This window comes from Arachis hypogaea, chromosome 10 (genome assembly GCF_003086295.3).
Source record: "Arachis hypogaea cultivar Tifrunner chromosome 10, arahy.Tifrunner.gnm2.J5K5, whole genome shotgun sequence".
NCBI lineage: Eukaryota > Viridiplantae > Streptophyta > Magnoliopsida > Fabales > Fabaceae > Arachis > Arachis hypogaea.
The window spans coordinates 103377671-103395432 of NC_092045.1; the positions used below are offsets into that span (position 1 = coordinate 103377671).

Below are 17762 nucleotides of genomic sequence, written 5' to 3' on the forward strand. Positions count from 1 at the left end.
TAAAAATAAAAGATTAATTACCATTAATTTTGTAACTTCTATAAAATGTGTATCCTACTATGTAAGAGTGATTAACTGGTTTACTATGGTTAGTCAAAGACTGAACTTACAGAACAATTATGCGATCCTAATTTAAATACACAACTAGAATGCTCTAAGTTTTAAAAATTCTCTAAAGTCCTAATTATACATAAAGACTAACATAATTTTTTTCCATATATTTTTGTTCATCCTTATACATATAAACACATTATTTATGGGCTTTACATGTCCAATGAGATTCCTTACAAGAAGGAAGTACTCATGGGATTGGCAAAGTAATGCTCGAGACATATCCACTTTGATTGATTGGATTTTCGTCCAATAAGATTCTGTAGTATGGAGGGGGAACCAAATCTTTCTTGATGCATCTTCCTCACAATTAAGTGTTTATCCAAAACCATCAATTCCAATAGTGTTCTACAGCTCTGTGAGAAGCACAAAATCAGCATTTACTCTTAAGCAAGAGTGCCACAAACAATTATAAGCAAAATCAGGATCAGGAGGATGAAAAAGAAAACAAATTATATCAGCACCAACAATGATAAGATAATTGGCATCTTCAAGCATAGAAACAAACCCTTTTAACTTAAGGAGTAATGAAATATACACGAAAGGGTCCCTAACCAATTATATATAATCCCATCATAACCATTCACTTCTCTTCATTTTCCCTCCACTGTTCTCTTCCCATTCCATGCCATATCTCAAATGATTTGTATAGGTAACTTTCCATTAATGTATGGCTTTTTAACATTTAGTTAACAAGAATGTAAGCTTCATGAATCTGACAATGTTATTGTGTACTACTCCAATCATGCACCGTGCCCATAGACGAGCCCCTTCAAATAACGCCTTCAACTTTAGCACTATCAATTGGGATACTCTTTATATGATCTATTTTTGTGTTGGAACCTCTACATTAATTAAGTAATTATTATATTAGTGATATAATTTAATAATGACTAAAACCTAAGTAATATACACATCAGGATTTTGCATAATGTTGAAACTTGAGAGGTGTGATGGCAGGTTTCAGTATAATCTCATGGGAACGGGGATATAATATAAAGCTTATCTTGGAACTTTAAAGCAAAATTCATGGATTCCAGAGAACAAAAGCACACGTAGGTAAATATTTCATCCAACAGGAACAAAAAGACACTTTTCCCTGACTCAGGTCATTATCATTCATACAGATTATATGATCTAAACAATAGTCTAAATTTGGTTGAATACCTGTGGATTCAGCGCATGCATCTGACGTAGAATATCACCCTAACAAGATACACAATGAAAAAGTCAGTCGATATTTTTGTTTATTATGCAATCACTAATTTTTAAGATAAGCAAGGGTGTCAGCATGGATTACAATCTTTCAATCAAAATAAAGATTGCACATACCTCCAACATTCCTGGGTTTTGCATCACTATTCCAAGGATACGGCGTCTGAGACCATTGTAGACAATGCTGTTGATGGTCCCATCTCCATTGATCCACGGCAGTATTGGCACACACAGTTCACCAGAAGAGAATTTCTGTGTGTCTTTTACATTATCAACACTGGAATCAATAAGTCTATCTTCAACAAAGCCTTCATTCCTATCGCAAGCTTTACTTTTAGGCTTCTCATCACCAAGTGGAAGATTAAGAATTGTCACTTTGTGAAGATTACGTGTATGACCACTTTTCTCAATGGTCTTTGGTGATGAAGGATGCACAGTACCTTGATTTAAACCACATACAGGTGTCAAAAAGTACTTGTGACGGTATAAAGCATCAACAACACGAACAGAATCAAAAGCATTGACCTGCAGAGAAACGAGAATATTATTAGATATAAAAGAGAAAGAAACTAAAATTTTAAAACTGAATATGAATAACATACTAAAACCGCCAGCATGAGAGTAAATCAACATAATTTTCCCAAAAGGGAAAAACTTATCATTTCTGGTAATAAGCTTAAATTTCTACTGTTGTTAATAACTCCAGCAAATCTCAACAACCAGTCCCAATTCCTTTCATATATAGTTTCAAAATAACAAAAGGAGTATCAGCCTGTTTGGTTTAAGTCTCAAATAGGAAAACACGATTTGCAATGCCCTTTTTCCCAAAGCTTCCTCTCACAAGAGTTCCCCAAAGCCACTTTCGCTCAAACAAAATTCAAGAGAACACAGAAAAAACAGAGAAGGAAAACAATAAACAATAAACAAAAACAAAAGATAACAGTATTGAAGAGTCCAACATGGGAAAATGCAAAAGGAAACTATCTGATCAATGCACATAGTAGTACTTTCTGCATATTTTCATTACTGTTTGCACTCCCTAAATTAGTCTTGGATGTGCATGGTGCAAATTGTGTTTTATCTGCAACCAAATTTTGACGAAAGCATGGTTGGAATAATGTTTGAACAGGATTTTGAGTCTCAAACCTTTGGACTGAGTAAAAACAAAAAAGATTGCTTTTTTTATTGGATCAATCCATGGTTTGGAATAATCAAGACATGCTATAAACTGTTGGAATGGAATGAGGAAAGGAGAAACCTTAAAGGCTTGACCAAATGCCTGAAGAACATCAACAAGCAGTCCATCTACTTCTGCTCCTGAAATGTATAAAGCAAAATACCAATACACAACATCAAATAAGTTAAATAACTGACTTTTTTATAACAGTTTTAAGTCAATGATATACTTGGTTACATCTCATGGCATATATACCTGGCAAGTTTATAATTTGGGAGATTTCCCCCATGCTTAACCCTTGATCACCAGCATTTTGGATAGCAGCATAAACAACCCTGAAGTCCTCAGCACAGATGACACATTCTTGTTCTTGATTAGAAGGATCAAACATCAATCGCTTTGCATAGCCTACCATAGCTTCCCACGGTGATTCAATATGGTTTTCTTCCACAGGTACTGTATCACAAGAGTTAAAGACTTCCAACATTTGGTCAGGACCTGAATTGTTACAGTTTTCATCAGTGTTTAGTTTGGAGCTCTTCTCAAAAGGTTGGTTGTCGTTGTTATTATCTTCAAGCAAATCTAAAATATCAGCCCTTGACATTGTTGTGCAGTGTACAGAAATGACAATACCCGGGAAACCTTTTTCCCGACGAGAAATTATTTCACCTTCAACATCAGATTTGCGCTTTGTGTTCCTCAGGTCTTCAGCCTCTCCAACACCATTATCTGGTAAGCATGGTGAAATTGAAAGTTCACCCGACGAGACTAAGGCAAACAACTGAAAAATGTCACCACATTGAAGATCTTCAGCAAGATTGGTACCCATTTCCTTCAGGACTTTGTCTCTTTCTTGTAGCCACAGAGAAAATTTAACTGCTCGCTTTGCAGTATTAAATGGAAATGGTGACTTGGAAACACACTGCAGAAACTGCTGTGATAGTTCAAAACGTTCTCTGCCGTTTCCGCCAACCTATCAAATACCAACACAGATGCATAATACATTGAGATTGTCTATATATAACAGTAAGAGAGGGTAAGAAGGTGAAAAAGATAAATCAGGTAGCCAAAATCTTGAAGGTTAGAGTCAAATCAAATTAAAATAGGTGGCAGAAATCACAAATATATATATATATATATATATATATATATATATATATATATATATATATATATATATATATATAAAACAAACTTTTAAGCTACTCAGGTTCAAGGGAATTCCAAGGAATATGCTCATGGTAGGTTGTCCAATAACCCTTTTAGCTCAAAGGAAGATGTCTGCTACAATTAGCAACAATTAGCAGTGGTATAAATAATAGTTAAAGTGAATCTTACTAAACCTAAGAAATAATTGTAAACCTTCCTCAGGGACAAGGGGCAGAACGGCCTGCCCCTTACAATGGCTACCTATTTGCCATCTATTAATGTCTGAATGTGGTTGGCACTTGCCAATGATTTTTAAATAAACTTCTTAGCTTCAATGAATAATTTAACAAATAAAAAGGAACCTATGGTCAAAGCTTATGGGGGCATCATGACGTTTAAACACATAGATAATCTTGTAATCCCTTATATGCATGCATAAAAACAGTTGTGTTTTTTGACTGAATTAACTTAACATTCGCCTAGATCTCCCTCAACAACTTTCGACATATAACCATGTTTAGCTGCAATTGACTTTCGACTTTATATTCAATCAGAAAAAGACAGCGAAATTCTCCCATCATTTTATTCCCCATAATTAAGCCTTCTAGAGATAATCAATCAAACACGAGCCAGTACATACAGAAACAAAATATATGAATATTTGATGCATATATCATTAGTTTACATGATGACTGATGTAGGCTTGACATGAACAAGTATCGGTATAGGGTGCATGATCAACAACACATGCAAGAAATATTAACTATTGCAGAATGAGACATTTACCATGATTTTCTTCTCTCTAAGGTAGTTAAAAGCAGCAAATAAATCATGCTCTGAGTAACGCCGAAGAATGTCTGCTAGTAAACTTGGTGCCTGTGGACTTGAGGAGGTACTCAAAAAAACAAGCTTAAATAGCTCCACGGCATTTGAAATGGCCAATGATTTGTACACTTGTCCATATACATTAGTAGTGTTACTCAGAAACCTCTTAAAATTTTTATCAAGGCGGCGGCGTGACCTTTGGGCAGAAGAGATTTGGCTCTTTCCATGATGGCTTTGAGTAATCTCACTAGGAATGGCTGATACAGTGTCTTCATTTTCTTGGGACTCCTGCTAAGAAAAATTATTCTTTTAGTAACCCAGCTTCCAAAATAAGTTAAGACTGTACAGCATAAAGCAAATAATAATAGCTTCGACCAAGAACAGTGAAAGGGAAAGCATTAACTATTCATTATAAAAAAATAGAAGATGACGGAAATAAGGTAAATCTCATTAAGTCTTGTTTATTTATAAACACTTTGAAGACATGGCTTGATATTATTATTGTAGGTATTAGAGAATTACATATCCATCAGCATCTGCATTTGCATCTGACAACCCTTCATATTGAGGCTGAACTTTCTTGGAGGAGGCATCTAGCTTAGCCATTATCTTGTAGCGAAGAATGTCCTCAAGAGCGTTCTTGATAGTTTTGTTCTCAAAGTCATCCCAAGGCTCTCCATTTAGGCTTGGCATTTGAATTCCAATATCAGGTCTAAAATTATTGTCAACACCTTTACTGGACTGGGACCTCACAAGTTCCCTGCAATCATCTTTCTTCGATGACAAATTCTGGGACATCTCCAGCTGCTCTGCATATCGTTCACCGAGAATGTTACAGAGTCTATTCACAGCTTTCCTAACTCTTTCGTTACTATTCAATAAATTCATTCTTCTCATGCAGACTCTTGGAGGCGCTGGGAGATCAGGAACTGATGTCCAATCCATACGATGATATTTTGCACCAAGAGCAGCACGATGTCTAACATATTGAATCACCAATTGTCTGAAATAAGATATAGAGATATTCTTGATTCTTAGGCAACAAAGGAGAGGAAGGAGGGGTAGACGATTTTCAAAACAATAAAATGGATAGACAAAGTGAAAAAATGCAATTTCTTTTTACATACTACTGTAGAAAGGCCACATGACCCTGTCAGTATTCTCATTTCCATTAATAAATTTCTTTTTTCTAAAATTAAAGTAATAAGCCCAATGCCAGTGTCACTGATTTAAACTTGCATTTCATGCCCGATAAATACTTGTAAAAAGTATTATACTCATGATTTTCAAACAATCTAAAAATTCATTTAACAGCTTCATCAAAGCAACCTTGAATATATAAATGATCCATCCATCTTCAAAGAACCATTATTTCACGCACCCTCAAACACTCAATGCAATACTCATTTGAATTATCATTGAATAGATTGAGAAATTTTTTCTCTTACCTATCAGCTTTGTCTGACCATGCAAATCTCCTTTGCCGTCTTGGCTTCATTGTGGATAAGACACACTGGCTAATAAGGGGACAATCTTGAGAACCCTCTTCAGAATGAACATCGTCCTCAAATTCTTGAGTATCATTGACATGCTCTCCAGAATCAATACCCAGATTGTCTTCTTCCATATGCATCTCAATATCAGCAGCTTCTTCAATTCTTGCATGCTTTTCTGGCCTCAGCTCTGTAGAACTATATTTCCTACCCATTCCTTCAAGTGAACTATTCTCTTTCCTTTCATCTTTGAACTTTTTAATGTAATGGCGCCGCTTAATAGAATACACACTAAGAACCTGCTAGTGGAAAAATATGAATTCAAAAGTAATATTGAGAGAGAAGGGGGGGGGGGGGGGGGGACAGCAGCCACTCATTCAACAACTTAACATTTTCCTTTACACTCTTATAATTGAATGCATATAACTTAGCCCCAAATCCTAACTCATGGATTGAGGGTTTTCCCAAGCTTTTATAAACTATTTACACAAACAAAAATATTTAAATCTATCAAATGCATTTCCACCAAGTCACTGACAGTTCTCAGTATCATATATGAACCTTATCTTTCTAAAATTCTATAAAATATCACATTCAACAGCAAATTGGACCATGCTGCTTTCTACAGTAACTTTTTTCTTATGTTCTTCTTTCCTTCTTTGTATTTATGAGGATAACTTTTTTTCCTCTCTATCTGCACTCTATCTTTTTCATCTCAATATGTTTCTCTATTAAAAGGGATCCTAGAGCAATGAAATTCCTCATCATAATTGACCAAGTAGTTTTCTTGTCCATTATGCAGTCATGATGATGAACACTTTAACAATTTACCTAAGCAATCTCTAGAAGAGATAAATAACAAAAGCAATGTTTAGAGCTTGCAACATACTGACCTGCTCCAAGGTAAGATTAAGATCCTTTGCAATCTTCTCACAGTCCCTATAAGATATTCTTTCACCGAGATCATCCTTTGCCACATGCTTTAAAAGTGCATCACGTTGTTCAGCTGTCATAAGACGAGTTGATGCCCATGAACGGAATCGAAAAACCTAATATTGTAAACCAGAAAAAAAAAAGTTTTAGAGTTTAAACTGAAATTATAACAAAAAAATCGAAAGCCATCAAAGTAGAGAAGCCTTGAAGTCACCCACTGAGACACTTGCAGATTACCTCATGAACAACACATCCAGGAAATGCATATGTCGCAGCTTTTGGATCAGCAGCAGCATAGCAATACTCCAAAGTTTGCCAATATTCATCAACTGCATCTCTATTAGACAAGACAAAATCATGCCTGATTCTTGGTCGAAGATCATGGGACATAAAGTTTAGAGAAGTTGCTTCACTTGAAAGGGGTTCCTCAATGTACGGCTTAAGCTCCAACATGTGGGAAAAAGTATGTGCCATGTTCACTTCATCTCTAGATTGCATATCAGCTACAATCCGAATCAACTACATAAATATATCTTTGTCAAGAATAATTCATTTTCTACAAGGTAATGGTAAATGGTAATCTTATTTATATTGACCATCTAATATTGTGTTTGCTTAAAACTTCCCACCTTCTACTTCCGACTACTTTGCACCATTCGCTGCATTTTCGTTTCAAAAACTACCTTTTACAATGGATAAAACAAAAGTGCACTTATCCCAAATACAACATATCCGTAAGTAACAATTAAGATCAACAAAATTAGTTAATAACTTTAGTTCACCTGCAGACAAGATGTATTCAGATAAAAGACGCACAGAATCCTTACCTAGGACTAAATAGCTCCATATAAGAACAACTTAAATACATAAAAGTTTTAGGAAGCCATGAGCAGGAACTAGGAATAAGTTTCAGAATTTTTTTTAAAAAAGAAATGTACAAGTTTTTTTTTTTCCCCAGATAAATTGGATTATGATAAAATTAAAACAACTCAGCATTAAGTGATGGCCATTCTTTTCCTGTTTCCTTGAGTACCCCATTATCATTTTGCTGAAACAACACAGCATATCAAGCAGAAAAGACATTAATCACATTCACTTTTACTGTGGCCAAGTAATTTTCACTCTGATCATATCAATTTTCAACCATGTTTTTACAATTCCTCCACCACTGTTTCCAGTCTTCTCAGCTCACAAAGGCAATTTAAATTTTAAAGTACCAACTAGAGGAATTTATTCTAAAGGGGGCAAGGAGATAAAATACAGATAAAAAATAATATAGAAAACATAAAAAGGATGACACTACACCGAAGTGAAAAATGTACCTTTAAACGCCTTAAAATGTCAATAACTTTCGACAACCTTCCAGTTGCATTAGTGTCCATTAAACAATTGTAGTCCCTGGTAGAAATATCAGATAGGCGTATACCCATCTTGCACTTTTCAATCATTTCTTCAAACTTTTGAGTGGAGCCAACAACTTGTAAGAATAGTTCAACTGGAATCGCTTTGATAACAGTTTCCAAAGAAAATAATTTGCTACTACTATGAGGATTATTATTCAGTTCGTAAATACATTTTTCATTTGATAAAGGATCATCATGGCTTGCTGACCCATGCAAATAATCCCAAAGAAAAGTATGGAGAAGTTTTGCACGAATCATTTTTGCCAACACAAATCCATTAGCGCGCATAACATCTGCTTTGCTGGCCCCTGAATCTGGAGCTACATGGCTTTTAGTTTTCTGAATATCCTCCATTACGGGTATCGATTCATCATCTTTTTTATGAGACATACTTTTGCTGCGAAGTTCCATATCAAATGATCTCACTCTATCTTGAATTGCATCAAATAGTTCAGGCGTTAGATTTATGGATGGATGCACAACTACAATACAATCTTTAGTCTTGGAATATTCAGTAACTACAGGGGAATGTACTGTTATGCATTTGCATAGCCCATGCTCCTGAAGCTTATTCAATATTCGATCTATAGTTTTGCGGTCCACCTGAGACTTATACTTAGATTTCTCTAAGCTAGTAAGCCACCTACTCATCTCAGATCTCAAAATGAACCTTTCATTCTGCAAAAAAAGAAATGGAGAACATTACTTTTAGAAACTGATAATTTTTTTTGGATAAAAAACTGAGAATATAAATTTTAGGCAATAAACTTTTGTTCTAGACCATTTTCATGAGCATTAGGATTAGGAAGGCAGAAAATGGCATACCTTGAGTCTTTCTAGTATCCTATTTGCCCTTCGATTGCTGTCCACAGTGAAAGAGTAACTTGTATATCTTTTATTTAATCCATTTTTTGAAACACTATATTGCATAGCTGATGATGCAACATCTGCATCCGTTGATAAACTAACCAAATCGCGCTTGGTATTGTAAACAGTGCCCACGGGGTCAAGGTCTACGTCTTGCAAGTTTGTTGGTATTCCTTCAGACTCAACATTTCTTGGAGATTCACAAGATACTCCAGCACCTTGTTCAATATCTTTGAATTCTGCAGGGTCAGGAAGTCTACCATGGGAAGTTGAAGTGTCAAATTCAGATGCTGATTTAGAAGAACTGTCGGGTACGTGATCAAAAATTTTATTTTCTTCAAGTTTGTGAAAAAGCCCAGCTTCTGGTTCACAATTGAAATTTTTAGATGTCCAAACACGAATTGTCTTGGATTTCGAGTCTTGCACTTGCTGCACTTTCATTCCAAATCTATGACAAAAATTTATTAGCCGAATGTGGTTCTTTTTTAGATCAATCCCAAGCCTCTCACATACCTGTAGAAGAGAAACATGAAATTTCCAATTAAGATATGAAATCATTTGGTTGCCCCTATTAAAAAAAGTGCTTTGGATTTCGAGGTAACTTATCAAGGTGGAAACAGGTTAAAGGTTGCATTCAAAATAAGAGTAATTTAAAGAAAGATTTACACAAAAATACCCTCATGAAATGAAGAGACCAAAACCTTTTTTAGGGCTAGAAGACAAACATACAGCATCAATGAGTAGTCTTAGATATAATGGTGGGTAACAAGGACTAAACATTATACCACACAGGCATAAGATTTTACACCAATGCAATGTCAAGAGTCAATTCTGCCAAACACTTAAGCTCTCCACTGAAAGCCAGTGAGTTGCTCGACATAAATACCATCCAAATAATTTTCTATGATTCAGATTTTATGTAGATTAGTCCTGGTGCTTTTAACTTAAGAACTCAAGAAATTCTATGCCCTATCCATGCTTCAATTTGAATGTGAGAGAGAGAGAGAGAGAGAGAGAAATTCTATGCCCTATCCATGCTTCAGTTTAAATGGGTAGAGAGAGAGAGATATGACTTAGAAATGCCCAATGAACAATTACAAAGCTTATATACAATAGCAGGGATGACTTCTAGAGGAAGCTACTCTAAAGATGGTATAATGAATTTCGGTGTTAAGTAATTACAGCTGGATACACCGGGCAGTCCTACCCGGCAGAGTTAGTTACTGTTGTGATAACCCTCTTAGTCTGCCTAGGCTTTCGTAGCTTACTCTATTAAGATAACTTAATCCTATGGTATATATTTATCCTAAGAGGTCTTACATAGCATAATAAACAGGGCCTGCTATCCTAAAGGCCTGAAAATAATTCTTTACTAACATTCGCAGCTTTCCACATGTCTCAGAAAAAGGAAAATATAAGAATTAAATATGCACCTCCTTGAAAGTAATGCCACTTGATCCTGCAGCATCAATCATATCGAATATTTGATGCTCAATAGGTAGCTCCACAAACTGATCAATGACGCATACTTTCCCAAAGTTTGAGTTTTTATCTTCATTTGCAGATCCAGTAGTTACTGGTTCAACAAGCCGTAGACAAGACTCAACCTGCAAACAAGTAAAATTATTGTTGTATTATCACAAAAACCATGAAAATAAGATCCCTATTAAAATCATATTTTACCAAATGAAATTAGAAGCTAAGAATCAAAGAGAAGTCATTATATAGTAGTATAAGCTAACTAACCTTGCCATTCACCTTAGCATCAAACAGTTCCGCAACATTATCTGCTTTCAACCGGCGACAAAGCTGCTCACACAGAATAATAAGAGAAATAAGGCAATCAAGAACCACATAACAGAAAAGTTAATCATAACTTTAGGAAGTTTAATGTTAGAGAATATACTGTTCTCCAAATCCTTTGTTTAGGACGTGATCCAAAATACCCAAGTTCCTTCTTAATCTCAGACGCAAGAAGAACCTTCAAGATAACCAACAAAACAATATTAGCACAAAATAGTTTATCTGACCAATAAAAATGAGTACTAAACAAAATAAGAACCTTGCCATTAGCTTTTGCAAGTTTGTCACAAATAGCTTTCATTTGGGGTGCATAATCTTTAAGAAGAACATCTGTTTGAAGTGAATTTCCCTCTGCATCCTGGTCATCATCCTCAGGGTTGTTTGATTTGGTTATTTGTAGTTCAAACCTCTGATTTGATTCAAGTTTCTTAGCATAGCGACGCAAGTACACTAAATGGGTAGATACACATGGATAATTCTTGGAATCCCCATGAGTGGAGATTTGCTTCTTCTTTTCGATAGCAGGGTGCTTGACAACTAAGCCTTGGCACTCGAGACTTCTCAGCACATAATGAAAGTTATTCCCATCAATGTTCAATTGTTTAGCAAGGTTGCTTTGAGTAATGCCATTGGCCTTGACACTAGCCAGAAGGTGGAGGACACGCATTTGAGCTTGTTGGAGAGAGGGGGAATCATAGAGTCCCATGAAGTTGTCAACAAGGCTCTTTTGAGCAATGATCTTCAAATTGAGCTCGTTGGCATCTTCAAGCTCCGAGGAAGTGGGTTGGGGCTCAAACCGCAAAGTAGGGATGTTGAGGAGGTTGGTCCATATGTCCCTTTTGATGGCAGGAGAGAGTTGGAGGCCGGAGGACAAGAGGGAAGGCGAGCCTTCAAGCTTGTCCCACAGTGCAGCAAGAGTGATTCCATCTTCAAGGTGGCCACATATCTCTTCCACTGCTGCATTGATAACCAAGTCCATTCTCTCCTCAAACCTCAGTGCCTATTTTCCCTGAGATTAATACCCTTTTCGTAATCAATCGATGTATCATGTACTCTCTAGGAGTATAACTCGGGTTCTCCCCTGTTGTAGTATGCCACTACCACTACACCAACGTTATTGTTAATTTCAATGACTAGTTTGATTGAACTACCATCATCATTGCAATTTGGATAATGTCACACAAAAATTATTTTATATGAAAATTTCAAATTTTCATAATATATACTTGAACTACCATCATCATTGTGTAGATGGCGGGGCAGCAGGGAGTGGCTGCACAAGACGGAGCAGCTGCACAAGACGGATTTACTTTACAAAGGGTACGTTTCTTTTTTAACAAAATTTTCTTTTTAATTTAAATAGTTTTTACTAACAAACTCCTGCATGTATGGAATAAGGTTATTTTTCATGAACTTTTTTTAATTTTTAAATATTTTATATAATAAATATATATTATGAAAATTTGAAATTTTTTAAGGTGCAATTAGTCTATTTTTTATTTCATGTTTTTGTTTTTTGTGTTTTATGTTTTTATAATATTATAAAAAAAATAAAAATAATGAAAATAACAATCTTGTTTTCATTATTTTAATTTTTTTGTACAAATTTAAAGATATTAAAACTAAAAACAGAAACCAAACAGACCTTAATTTTCTAATACAAACATTTTACATTTAACTAAGGACACTTGTTAGCTAATTTCTAATTTAAAGATCACTTTTCACTTATTGATATAAATTTTATAAATAATAAATTTAAAATAAATTAATTTTAAATAGAATAATTTATGATATATACTTAATGATAATTTTTTATTTTCAGTTATATAAAAAAATTAAGTGGTAAAACATTTAAAATAAGAGTAATACTGCAAATAATTTTCTTAAAAAAAATTAGTAGAACAATTTAGTCTCAAAAATAGAATCATCAACTCCTTGTTTCTTTTGGCAAATTAGTCTATTGTGAAACTTTAATAAAATTTGAGGTATTGTTCAGAAAAATAAACTTTGCCAATTAGACTCATTTGTGTCTTTTGCATTACGGGCTGACCTATTACCAAAGCCAGATTTTCTTAAAAAGTTAAGGTCTCCTTATTATGCACAAATTATTTTTATAATGGGCAATGGTGTTTGTAATGCATGTTCTTAAAACGTTTTTACTGCTATTTTGTCAGTCACAATAACTATTCCTAGTATTATTAGAGAAACTTATTTCTATATTAAAAACCCCAACTCCTCTCGATTCTCTACCTTCTGATTATCTGAAGAGTTATATTATTCTTTGGTCTATTATTGCATTACAATATTCAAACTTTTCCATATTTTGGTAGAACATCAACAAATTTGATCCACTATCATCTATATATAAGACATTATTTTAAGTTGTATGATTGCTTCATTTCGTAATACATCTCTAATACAAGCAACAATAATGATATCTAATTAAAGCCAATGTATTTAGATTTAGAGTAAAAGGAGAAATTCCGGTTAAGGTAAACGACTGTGAGCACAATTTAACTTATGATGATTTATCTTAAAAACTTATCTTTGACAGAGAAACATATATAAATGATATGGGAAAGTTTTGTGATTTAAAATAAATTGGAAGTGGAAGCTTTAATCATCTTATTCAAAGAGCACAAAGAGTATGCAGCATTAAACAGCACACACTCAAACTTATCAAATTAGAAGGGTCTAGATTTCCCTCCAAACAAAATCACTAGAATCTTCTCTCATTTTCCATTTTTTCCTATAGAGATTTACAGAGAGATTACAGAACAAGTCAACAAGCCCATAGCAATTTTCAACGAAGATTTTGAAGATAAGGACTTGTTAAGATTCTTAAGACGTGTTAAATCAGCTCAAATCCCTTCCTACTCTAACAGTAATCTACTAATTCAATATACAAACAACAAAAACAATCTATTTACACAGCAAAGGGAAAAGCTGTGATCCTATCAAATTAATTCATGCAATTTAATTAAGTCCTAACCAATCAAAAAGTGAACCACAGTGAGGAAGAAACTTACAGCAGGATCCGTTGAAATGAAGAGTTCAACACTGAGAGATTTTAAAATCTGTAGTTCTGTACCTTTTCATCTTTCCTGAAACTGGGTTATGCAATGGTTCAAAATCAGAGCACATCCAAAACTAAGGGTTCGGTTTGGAGAAAACAGAAGAAAACTCGGAAGTTGTTTGACAGAACACAACAGAACAAAATAGAAGAAAGCCAGATGCGACGGCAGAACAAAACTCAGGAGAAAACTCAGAACTCAGAAGACGCTAATGGCAGAACCAAGGGCAAGGAGGAGGCTTACCTCAATTGATGCGACGGCAGAACAACGACAAGAATGGGAGATCGAGGCAGAGAGATAGAGGTGCGAACCAGAGTGAAAACTTAGAGCATTTTGACGAGCTCCGGCGAAGCACCGACGAGAGAAAAACAGAACGAAAAAGAGATACTCCGGCGGCAAGAACGGGAGGTCGAGGCAGAGAGATAGAGGCGCGAATCAGAGTAAAGACACTCGAAGAGGCAGAGGTCCGACGATCTACCGGCGAGCTCCGGCGAGGGGCAGAGGAGAAGGGCTGTTGACGGCGGCGTACACAGAAGAGCTGTTGAATGCTGAAGCTTTTGAAATTAGGTTTTTTTTATTTAATTTTAGTTTTAGTTAGGCCACGTGAATTTTTTTAAAAAAAATTAATTATCTTTTTTTAAAGAGATTTTAGGGTAAAAAACACAAATAAATCAATGGAGGATAGTTGTTACATGAATAAGCCAAATTGAAAATTGATTGACGAATGAGCCAAAGTATATTTATACTAGTGTTAAATTAAAAAAATATTTTAAATTTGATAAGTTAAATTAAAAATAATATTTTAAATCATATATTTTTTAAATTTAGTATAACACTATCATCATCGTTATATAATAAACGTGTTAAATATATTGTTTTATCTTTATTCAAAGTAAAATATGAATAGAAGAGTTCGAAGTTTATAATATTCTTGAACCATAAGGAGGGAGATAAAAAAATAAGAACATATATAACTGTAATAATAACATGTTAATTTTACCCTAAATTTTATATCAAAAAGCTAATAAAAATTTATCGACAACCTAGTATCTTACTAACTTCATTAGAAAATCATTGGATGTTGTGCTCCTTGTTACACATTTCATTTCAAATTTGAAAAAAGAGTTATAGATAAATTAGTTATATCTATAGTAAAAATTTATACAAAAGTGTAAATCATGCTATTAAAATGAAAATAATATTATTCTTACCTAAATATTATTAAAAACCTCTTTGAACACGACATTTGTTGTTGATGACTTTGGATTGGCGTCTTCGTTTAGAATTAAAATCCTAAGGCCAATGCGACTCTTAACTATTGACAAAGCAACATAAAATTGTCCATGAGTGAACACTGATTTTGGCAAATAAAGTCGTACATGTGATAATGATTGACCCTGACTCATGTTAATGGTCATTGCAAAGCATACTGTTAATGAAAATTGTCTCCGTTGGAACTTAAATGGCAATCCTGAATCTGAAGGGATCAAGTTCATTTTTGGAATGTACATTTTATCTCCAATATTTCTATCGGTCACTACCGTTGCTCCAATTACGTTGCTGCCAAGTTTGTTAACTATTAATCTTGTCCCGTTGCATAAACCTGAAGTCTGGTCTATGTTTCGCAGTAGCATTATAGCGACTCCTGACTTCAAAGTCAACTTGTGATTGAGTAGTCCCGAACATTTGATGTCATTTAGAAACTCTGGTGTGAATCACTCTTGTTTTACATCTTCATTCTCATCAGCTTGACATGTTGTGTCAGAGCTCAAATACTCATTTTCCATCTCTGGAAAGATTGTCAAGACAAAATTGTTTACCTTCTCGACACTCTTAAGTGTGGGTGCAAGAATTGCTCTACTCTGAAAATACCTGTAATCTGACATGTTTTGCAACAAATTTAGATATGCAAAGTCTACCAAATGAGAGAGAGGATCATCAGTAGTTGTAATCAATAGATCATCTAGAATTTCAACTTCTGATTCATCACCAACAACAGAGCCAATATTTCCATTTCCAACATCAAGTATCCAATTAGCAAATATCTTCATTTCACCTTCATCTTGATCCGAAGAAAACATTAAAAGCCTCATATTCGTATGTAGTTTCAGAACCTTACAAAATGACCACAGATGGGATGAGTTAATAGCGGATGCTAATATATCGTGTCTACTTCCTTTCGAAATCACCGGAAGTATCTGTCTGAAATCACCTCCTAGAACAACAATCTTACCACCAAATGGTTGATGTGTCTTATGTTGATCGGTAACTGACATAAGATTCCTGAGCGTCCGATCAAGTGCTTTAAAACGGCAGTTGTACCTTCCCTCGCATACAACATATTGAGAACTCAAAATTGGATCCTGTTTTGGACTTCTCTGATCTCTCCTTATACCACATCATGGCGTCGCAATGCCGACAAAAAATTCTGGGTCACCAATATCTATCACATCTAATAATCACCAAGATAATAAATTGTTTTAGTTATATCTGCAACAAATACTTTATATAAAAATATACCTTTCTTTCACCATGTTAAGTATAAAAATAATATTCATAAAAGATTACCGAAAAATACAATTTATGGATTAAAAAGATGAGATTATATAATACAATTTTATTGTACCAACCTCAAGATTTAAGTTTTACAATCAATCAATGTTCAAATACAAAAATTATAATATATAACCATATCTTAGTTTAAATTTTAAAACTTGAACACTAAACGATAATTTTTTGCTTATAAAAAGCATAACAATAGTAAATAATAAAGTGCTGATATTGCTGCTTCTTAAATTACTTGTATTCTCAGCAACATCGAATATGGCTGGGTATTAAATTTGCACAGAATCATCTAAAATAGTCGTATTTTCAGTAATATCCTCAACTCCTTGAAAAATTTTTGAAAGATTTGTAGTCAATTCCTTCAAAAATGTTTCTCTTTATATTAGGTGTCTTTTTTTTTCAGCTATGCACACTTCTTCTAATTCTTTAGTATCTAAATTTGAATTAAATGTACTTGCTCCTGTAATCATTAGAGATAATACATCAAGTACTTTATATTATAAAAAAAATGAATATATATTAAATGTTTGAATCAGCTGAATTATGAATATATATTATGAAGGTAATATTAAAGATAACAGAAGAAAAATTTTAGCTTTGTGATAATTACAATCTATCATGCTTATCTTACCATGTCTCTTTTGAAGTAGCATAGTCTTCCTATTCAGTCTTATATCCCTTTGCAATCTAATTCCATTTGTGTACTCCAATAAATCTATAATAATTATTTAGCATATACTAATGATTGTTTGGTCTTTAAGTAATAAAAACATATTAACATAGTAACTGATAGATATTATTTGATGTTTGTTGAAGATGTTGTTGACTTGTCTGATGACATGGACTATCATATACTTCATTTATGATACCCGAATTACTAATATCACTAATATTGGAACATCATTTTTTTTCATCTACAGAGTGTAGATTAGTAGTTGGAGACCTTGATCAATGTGGTGTTGGGTTATTACCTAATAAGATAACTCGAGATATTAGTTTTGAACATATTTTCTGTTAAAGTTTATAATTAATAAATAGTAGGAAAATCAAAATACATAAAGTGCATGTATATTCCCATAAGTAAGTTCCAAAAAAAATATCCAAAAATAAATATGTATTAATGCTATTTGTAATGTTCGACAACACC

At 34.0% G+C, this 17762-nt stretch overlaps 1 protein-coding gene across 13 annotated transcripts; it reads right to left on the reverse strand.

Moving 5' to 3' along the window:
* Positions 1-14679, reverse strand: LOC112716216 (uncharacterized). 13 transcript variants are annotated; one of them, XM_072205258.1, is made up of 18 exons: positions 14294-14679; positions 14006-14086; positions 11241-12079; positions 11080-11154; positions 10920-10982; positions 10607-10780; positions 9132-9686; positions 8226-8984; positions 7141-7422; positions 6864-7019; positions 5926-6269; positions 5000-5480; positions 4439-4765; positions 2759-3476; positions 2585-2643; positions 1444-1851; positions 1279-1317; positions 1-467 (listed from the first exon to the last, which is right to left on the reverse strand). In XM_072205258.1, exons 3-18 carry the CDS (start codon positions 11241-11243, stop codon positions 285-287), a joined length of 4626 nt encoding a protein of 1541 aa, XP_072061359.1. In that variant the 5' UTR covers positions 11244-12079; positions 14006-14086; positions 14294-14679; the 3' UTR covers positions 1-284. The 13 variants fall into 13 exon arrangements, with proteins under 13 accessions (XP_072061359.1, XP_072061357.1, XP_072061352.1 ...); XM_072205256.1 differs by having other exon boundaries at positions 4439-4768; XM_072205251.1 differs by having other exon boundaries at positions 11236-11985; positions 14294-14661.
* Positions 14680-17762: the final 3083 nt, after the last annotated feature.